The sequence below is a fragment of the Morone saxatilis genome, unplaced genomic scaffold, assembly GCF_004916995.1.
Source record: "Morone saxatilis isolate NCDOM2014 unplaced genomic scaffold, NCSU_SB_2.0 Contig11, whole genome shotgun sequence".
Taxonomy (NCBI): domain Eukaryota; kingdom Metazoa; phylum Chordata; class Actinopteri; family Moronidae; genus Morone; species Morone saxatilis.
The window spans coordinates 26,817,646-26,825,533 of record NW_023339663.1 but is presented as its reverse complement, the minus strand read 5'-3'; the positions used below and the strand labels follow the sequence as shown (position 1 = coordinate 26,825,533).

At 44.4% G+C, this 7,888-nt stretch overlaps 2 protein-coding genes across 2 annotated transcripts in view; one reads left to right on the top strand and one right to left on the bottom strand.

The window, feature by feature from the left end:
- slc7a6os (solute carrier family 7 member 6 opposite strand) overlaps positions 1-2,978 on the top strand; it is a 5,354-nt gene extending 2,376 nt beyond the window's left edge. Inside the window, exons 3-5 of the mRNA XM_035651854.1 lie at positions 899-1,105; positions 1,582-1,714; positions 2,067-2,978. Coding sequence (XP_035507747.1) covers positions 899-1,105; positions 1,582-1,714; positions 2,067-2,197 — 471 coding nt within the window. The 3' untranslated portion in view covers positions 2,198-2,978. The remainder of the gene's footprint in view (positions 1-898; positions 1,106-1,581; positions 1,715-2,066) is intronic.
- A 242-nt stretch (positions 2,979-3,220) lies between these two features.
- Positions 3,221-7,888, bottom strand: part of slc7a6 (solute carrier family 7 member 6) — a 5,617-nt gene continuing 949 nt past the window's right edge. Inside the window, exons 2-9 of the mRNA XM_035682128.1 lie at positions 7,417-7,542; positions 6,891-7,035; positions 6,678-6,801; positions 6,465-6,568; positions 6,244-6,340; positions 5,946-6,095; positions 4,910-5,093; positions 3,221-4,807 (exon numbers count right to left, since the gene is read on the bottom strand). Coding sequence (XP_035538021.1) covers positions 4,740-4,807; positions 4,910-5,093; positions 5,946-6,095; positions 6,244-6,340; positions 6,465-6,568; positions 6,678-6,801; positions 6,891-7,035; positions 7,417-7,542 — 998 coding nt within the window. The 3' untranslated portion in view covers positions 3,221-4,739. The remainder of the gene's footprint in view (positions 4,808-4,909; positions 5,094-5,945; positions 6,096-6,243; positions 6,341-6,464; positions 6,569-6,677; positions 6,802-6,890; positions 7,036-7,416; positions 7,543-7,888) is intronic.

Genomic DNA, 7,888 nt, shown 5'->3' with positions numbered 1-7,888 from the left:
TGTGTGTACTGACAGTGTGTGTACACCTTTCTTACCAACAGCTTAAGAACCCACAACTAACTGTCACTGACACCATGGTGACAGTATTTTATGTTGATAGCATTTATACGACTCTTTAAATATTTAATTTGAAAAGGAGGCGTTGGTGTTTTATATTTGATGCTCTCCTGACAGGAAAATCAGCCAATAGAAACGACCAGTGATGCAAAAATAAAAGAATACTGTGAACCGGCAGAGTCTTAAAGGACACGGTGATGCAGATTGTTGCTCATACTGCCCAGCAATCGGACGTAATCAAACTCTTACTGAAGTGAGTGGGGAGCAGAGCAAACCATCTTTTCCATGGAGAAAAGCCTTCAGCCGTTCTTCTTTCCTTCAGTGAAGAAACTCTCCAGTGGTGATGGCCCTCTGTAGCACTGCACTCACTCCTCACCTGTCGTCACCCAGCGAACAGCAGCTTCCAGCACTCCCCGTAGGATGCCACAGAGCCTGAAACCTGGTGAAATGGATTCTCACGATCTTGCGAGTCCAGCTGGTTGGCATGGTTACACCATTCACAGCTCTGTCATCAGTGTATAGAACTACAGGTTACAATGATAAAGAAAGCTGTGTACTGCATTACGCTTGTACAAGAAGTTATCACAGCACAGTCTGTGTCCCCAAGTGCTTTTAACAGGATCAATAGTAAATATTTAATAGCTCATCAAATAACAGTTGAAATGCTGTTTGAATACAAGTAATAAGTGTTTGTGATGTCGAGTACACAAAGGCTTCAGCTGCTGAGCTGCTTATTGCATAGAGTATGAACTGGTTTGTAACCATGAACAAAGAATAAGAACCTTAGTGAACACTGCTATTATGGATCACTGATCAGTTTGTCCTCTCTGTGTTTTCTAAGACGCTGTCCTCAGACCCAGAAGTGATCCTGTGCAACAGCACCAAGATGCTGCGGGAGCGTCTGAGCATATCTGGAGAGAGGCTGGGGGAAGAGCACCGCGAGCTGGACGCTGACTACGTCTACGACCTTTACTACCAGGAAACGGTCACACCAGGGTGGATCCAGGACATCCTGTCTGTCAGGGCCTACGCCGATGAGGGAGAATTGGTGTGTGTGGATGGATGGACGGACAGATGAATGAGTGCTGACATCTGAGTGAGTGAATGAAGACATGGGTGAAGTAGAGAGTAGGCCGGGGGGGGGGGGTCTGAGCTCACTCACACCCTTTATGTGCGAACTGCCTGTGAGATTTGTGTTTGGATAAATCGACAGTCAGACTGTGCTTTAGGCCAGTCAGGAGATGAGACCAGCGTATGGATAAAACTGTCCCTCACTAATATTGCTTAATTTTGTCCGAAGTGTGCCTGACATTTGTTGCCTTCTTATCATTTTGGCTAAAAACATTCCTAACAGGGAAATCGATCTTACACATTTGAAAGGGGAACAAAGCGAGTGTCCAGAAGTGTTTATGGCTTAAATCATAAAGCTGAGTCTGTAGAGTTATTAATCATTAGAAACAGTTTCTCTGAGGACACTTAAACCAGTAATGAATCAACAAACATGAGCGTTGTTGTTTGTACCAGGTGCCCGACCTTGTGGTTCGCGAAGAGGAGGTGTATGAAGACGAGGATGATGAAAATGAGGAAGGCAACTGGAGGAATGACTACCCTGATGAGGACAGCGATGCAGACAGCGACAGAGAGGAGCGCTATGGAGGTGTGTGTTTCTGAAGTCATGAAGGCGTTACTCAGGCCTGTGTGGGTTTAGACACTGCTGACACAAGCTAATGCTGGCTAATGCTAATGCTGTAGTTGTACTGCACAGAACAGAAGTGTAGTAGGTGGCAGGAACATCGTAGGTGAGGGTCAAAATGAATTCAACTAAGGCAACAACACAATTCTTATTTTCAGATGACTATACACCAATGAAGACCTACCTATGAATATTAGATCTCATGTTGGACCTTTCACTTGTTATGACGTCTCCTATCCATCTCAACTTGAAACTTAGTGCCAACACCTTTCCAGATCCTCCCGCTCTGATTGGCTGCTTTGTCTCTTGTGTGCAGGCTACTGGGAGGAGGAGCACTCGTACAGCCGGAGGAGCTGGCAGTGCTACCAGAGGGAAGAGCTGCATGAGCTGGGCTGCCGCGCTGATGACGATGAGGATGATGATGGAGACAAATATAATTCTGATTGATTTCCCCCCTTAAGCCACCCCCCTGTCAGTGGATCTTCCCATTGCCCTCTTCACATATAACACCATACTCCACAGACCTCTGTGTATGAGAGAGTGGAGGGGGGGGAACTGACGGGCACAGAAACATGCCTGGGGGGAAAAAATGCACTTCAACACATCCCATCTCAAAGTGTAGCAATGTATGTGTAGCACTCACCAGATTTACGAAAAACATCCTGTTCTTAATCAGTAACTTGTTCAGAAACATTTAATTTCATGTCACAAAGTTTGTCGACCCCTATTGGTTCAGAAAACGGTCATCTTTTTATGGTGAACTCATCCCTCTCTACTACACAGGTGATGAAGGAGTAGGTGTAATTTCCAGAAGGATCCAGAGTGTCTTTTTTTTTTTTTTTAACTGTGGTGGAGTGAACTTGTGTGTGGGTGTTTGTTAAAAGTGGATGTGTGTTAGAAAATTTTGCGTATTAGTGTTAAATGCCTGGTATGCTTTGTGCTGTTAACACTTCTGTTAGTGAGACGTCTCGGGCTGCGTGTGGTTGCAATTTAGGGTGTTTGCATTTTGTGCATGGTAGTGTGCGTAGGTGTAATTGTGTGTTAAGATTTTTGCATAATGTGAAAGCGTGGTGCGTTTATTTTGTTGTGGGTGTGCGAGTTTGGTTCAGAAATTCCCTTTTTTGAAGTTAAGATTGTTTCTCTTGGATGCTTGTTGAATTCAACTTTTTGTAAATATGTAGATGTGTATAAAAAGAAAGCTTTCAAAATAAACTTCAAACATCTCAGAGTCAGTTTGTCCTGCATGATAAACGCCTGTGTGACATCACTCTAGAAAGTCACAACTGGTATGAAATTGCCAAAGAGATGCCTAAAAGATTAAATGCCTCCGGGTCAAAGCTTACTGTGTGATCAGCCTCAGCCATCTTAGCCAGGATTTGGTCCAAGCTCGTCTATCCCGCGTGCTGCACATCGGGGGAACAGATGCTCCATGTACAAAACCACCACTGCACAAAACAAGTTGTCTTATGCTTCATTCAACAAACCACGATGATTTGGAATTGTGGCTGCATTACTGCACATCAGATTCCTCATTATACATGATTTAAAAAAAAAAAGGTTAAATACATTTTAGTTAAGAATGCACCTCATGGCCGTGTGCGTGTGTGTGATGCACCACTGGACCAGCAGTGGACCAGTGCCAAAGTATGATCTAATTAATGGCACGAGGTGAAGCCCTCAGTGAAACCAAGAGGTGCCCAGGTTAAAGTGAATAAGATCTTCAGTCCTGTGCACCATATCAGACAAACAATACATTGCATTTACTGTTTCTACATCAAACTATCTATTTCAAAACGTACAGGATTCATGGATTTAGACAGTACTATTGGAAATAACTGCATGTTATTATATCAGTGTTGAAAACTGCTTTCATGCACTCTTAGCATCTCAGGCTCACAGCTGACATCTTCCTGCTACGGGAGAATAATGGCTCCATGAATAACCTCTGGATTAAGTGGACTTTTCTAATTTAAGCCACTCCTCACAGTGATTCTGACATATAGTCTGTCTGAGGCATAGTTTACTTGAGACCATGTGTGCAAATGTTAAACAACTGGACATAAAGATGGCGCATTACAATGGATACCTAAAGTCTTAACATCTGTCTTGGATATAGCACGGGGAACACTGACTGCGAATAAACTGAAGTTTTTAAAGGCAACATAAAGAACGGGAATGCTACAGCTCCCTTCTTCACCACTCAGCCAAACATTCACAAAAGTCATTTCATACACCAAATGAAAAAAAAAAAAAAACCAATGTTCTATTTCAACATAGCAATGAAAGTTAAAATGTAAGTCAGTGGCACCACAAGAACATAAAGGCAATGCCATTAGAACAATGACTCCACCTCTTCACGTAGCAGCAGACAAAAAAACAAACAAATCCTTCCCTTCCCTATATTCTTTTCATTTATAAAATCTCACAGGCACATTCTGTAGGCATCCATACAGTTACCTGTAGAACTAACCAGGCCAAAGGTCACTAAACTGTGTGATGAAGAAATGAAACCATTACCACAACAGGCATTACAGTAGTGCTGTCTATCCTTACGGGCTGAAGTCCTCGATCGTCCTCGAACTTCAGGATGTGCGAGTGAACATGTGTGGCAGCATTTTCAGTGGCGTAAAACACGTCAGTCTGAGTGCTTCAAAATGCTGTACAGTCTAAGAAAAGAGTCTGTGGAGGTGGCTGTGGTTTGCACTCAGCTGCAGGAGAGAGAGGCGTGGGGAAGGCTTGTGAGAGCAGCACCGGGTGAGTTGATTCCCTCAGCTGCTGATCGGTGCCTAATCACTCTACTTTTATCTTGCAGTAGTGTGCTGGACCTGGGAGGGAGATGCTACTGAGAGCGAGAGCCGCAGAGTAGCGGAACAGATTGAGTGTTTGTGTTGGTAACAGAGTCATAAATCCTTCCCCCCCCCCCACAGAAGGGTCCCCTGGTGACTGTCAGCTGTGAGGACGCAGAGACTGCTTTGAGGCCTATAGGACGCTATTCACTTTTGTCCAGCTCTGTCAGTACGCAGTAGCAGGTGTACTGGGTGCAGTGAGTCAGAGAACCTGCGGTAAGAGGAAACAACCTGTTAGCACGTTGCTGAGGCGAGGTAAGGTACAGCTCAAATGACACGTTGCCTTAGGGTGCTGGGTGTGTGGTAGACTCACGCAGCAGCTTGGTGATGATAGGCGGTCGTTTGGACTGTGGTAGATGGACACCCAGGAAGTAGACGGGAACCCCTGACAGGGCAATGCCGATGCCGATCAAAGAGTTGACGGTGTCGCTGTAGAGAGGAACCGCCACCAGGAAAACCGTACACAGACAGAACACCACCGGGTACACTAAGGTCAACTGCAAAGACACACACACACACAACAAACATATTTTTATACCTAATTTGAAAATCTTTGCTTTAATAAGATAAGATATTCCTTTATTTGTCCCACAATGGGGAAATTCCGAAATGATACGACTGTCATTTTCAGACTCTCTGAATGGTGTCACTGATGTGTGACAGCCATGTGTTATATGTGCATGGTATGATCTTAATCTGACACGACAGCAGGAATACACTAATACATTTTATTCATTGTAAATACACATATACATAGTATTGCCATAGCATATACCATTTACCTATCTCCTTCACTTTTTAACTTATTGAATTTCTGTCTGTTTACAATCCAGAGCTTACCCACAGGCTGTCAGCTTAGCCAATGTTTTTAAAAATGTTTTATCCTAACTTAAATGTCTGACTTTATTAAGCTGCATAATTTTAAATAGGACAAACCTGCAGTATTTCTCAAAGTAGGAAATGTGTTTATTACGAGTCCAAGCAGGAAAGCTTCCGGAACCCTATTTTATCTTCCTCTTCTGCACTACAATGATCTGGTTATCAAAACAACAGTTGACAAGATGGTGACGCTAAGACAATTCATTTTACATTTCAGCCTATAACTGTTGAACCTTAGCTCTCAGAAACAAAATACTCCTTTTCCTGGATTCTCCCCTCACGAGTCACGGATAAATCAGTTTTCATTTTCCATGATTTTGAATTTGGTCCAGATCGGTTTTCACTACTCCTACTACAGATCTTGAACAATCGTCAATATTAATAATCACTGATCACACTTAAAATCTGCACAGAGTTTGCGCAGTCTGGATGGATGCACAGGCTTCCACAGGTGTGTTTAATGGTCTCACCTTGAGAGGTCTGGGTCTGTCGGGCTCTTTCCAGCGGAGGTAGATCTGCCCGGCGATTGACAGACCCATGAAGAACCAGTAGCTAAAGCTGTAGTAGTTGATGAGTTGGAAGACGTCCTCCACTGTCAGGTAGATGAGGGACATGACACACTGGAGAGTGGGCAGAGGAAGAGAGGGAGGATGAAAACAGGAAGAGATGAAAAGCTGCCAGATCCTTCTAGTTTCCATTAACACCAAACCCATTCTGGTTTCCTGTACTTCCACAACTATAGGTGACATGTATTGTGCATTTCCCTACATTGAAGATGAGAGCAGGGATTGGAGTGAATCTCTGTATGTGGATCATGGACAGAGCGTCTGGAAGGTGTCCCTCACGAGACCCCACAAAGAACAACCTGGACAAACAAACAGGAATGAATACGGACAACAGGATACCTACCAAATGTGGTCTTCTGATACCGGTCATATTAAAAGAACCTAAAGTGTGTGTGTATGTGTGTGTGTGTGTGTGTGTGAGACCTGGATGCAGCTATAATGGAGGCGTTGAGGCCTCCATAGCAGGACAGAGCTACAGCAATGGGGATGGTCCAGCCCATCACACCAAGTGTGTGATCTGCAAATGTCTGAGAGAGAGAGAGAGACAGGAACTGGTTTAGCTGCTGCACTTTCAGCGTATACGCATGCTTCTCATTCTCTGTCTCCTCCACTTGTTTTGTTAGTTTATTTACGTACCACTGCCACTGCGTCACTGGCCAGTATAGCACTGACATCCAGAACAGCGTAGTAGGCCACATTGGTGAGGATGTAGATGATGGTGACAATCGGCATAGAGATGGCGATGGCCAGAGGCAGGTTCCTGAAACAGCAGGACACTGGTTCATTATCAGGCTCATTCAAGGATTCTGACTCGCCTCTGCGCGGGCTTTCTACCGAAAAGGAAGTTACCTTTCAGGGTTTTTGATCTCCTCTGTAACAAAGTTGAGGGTGTCCCAGCCGGAATAGGAGAAGAGGGCGGAGTAGAGCGCCAGCGCAATGTCACCGGGATCCGTAGACGATCCCTGAAAGGCTGATTCAAAGTTGGCTGTGTAACCTGAGACAGAAACAAACAGTTAAAGGGACAACTGGTGAAATTATATTGCATCCACGTACACAACGATCATAATACTGCATTTGTCACATCTGGCTGGTAGAGAAGTGTTATTCCATCATTGTGTGAATGCTACTGACAACGCAACGCACACAAGCCACAAAATCCCAAATGATCCCAAGCCTTCCCATCAATTATCTACCCAAATTCCCAGTTCTTTTTCTCTGCCACACAACGAAGAGCTGTGTGGGAAACCACAGAACCACCACTGATCACAGAGCAGGTGGGCTACCCCTGTCCTTGGTTATTCCTTTATCCTTTAACAGTTAGAGTATGACACAGAGGAACAGTGTGGAAAGGGTGCTGTGTGGTGACACCGCTCACCCTGGCACAGCTTGACGATGCCAGTGATGATGATGACGATGAGGGCCGCCACCTTGGCGTAGGTGAAAATGTCCTGCACGCGGGTGCCCCACTTCACGTAGGCAGAGTTGATGAATGTCAGTAAGCCTGGGGAGAGAGGACAGTTTCAGAGATGTTCTTGGTATAGAATAGAATATTTCTTTATTGTCCACTGTGGTGGAAACCTGTCTCTGTCTCTGTCTCACCAAAACAAGATACAAACGAGCAGAACAAACAAAGTCACATTACACATTTTAAAACAGTTCCTGTTACTGCCTGTGGCTTAGAGTCACTTTGTAGAGTTAAGAATTGAAAGAAGTTAAGAATGAATGGCACTGAGGATGAAGGGCTTTTTAAATACATTTTTAGTTGTCAGAGGGACTCTATAGCGCCTCCTAGAGGCTCAAACCGGCTGAAGAGAGGATGGGAGTTATCTATGGGCTGATATTTGTGT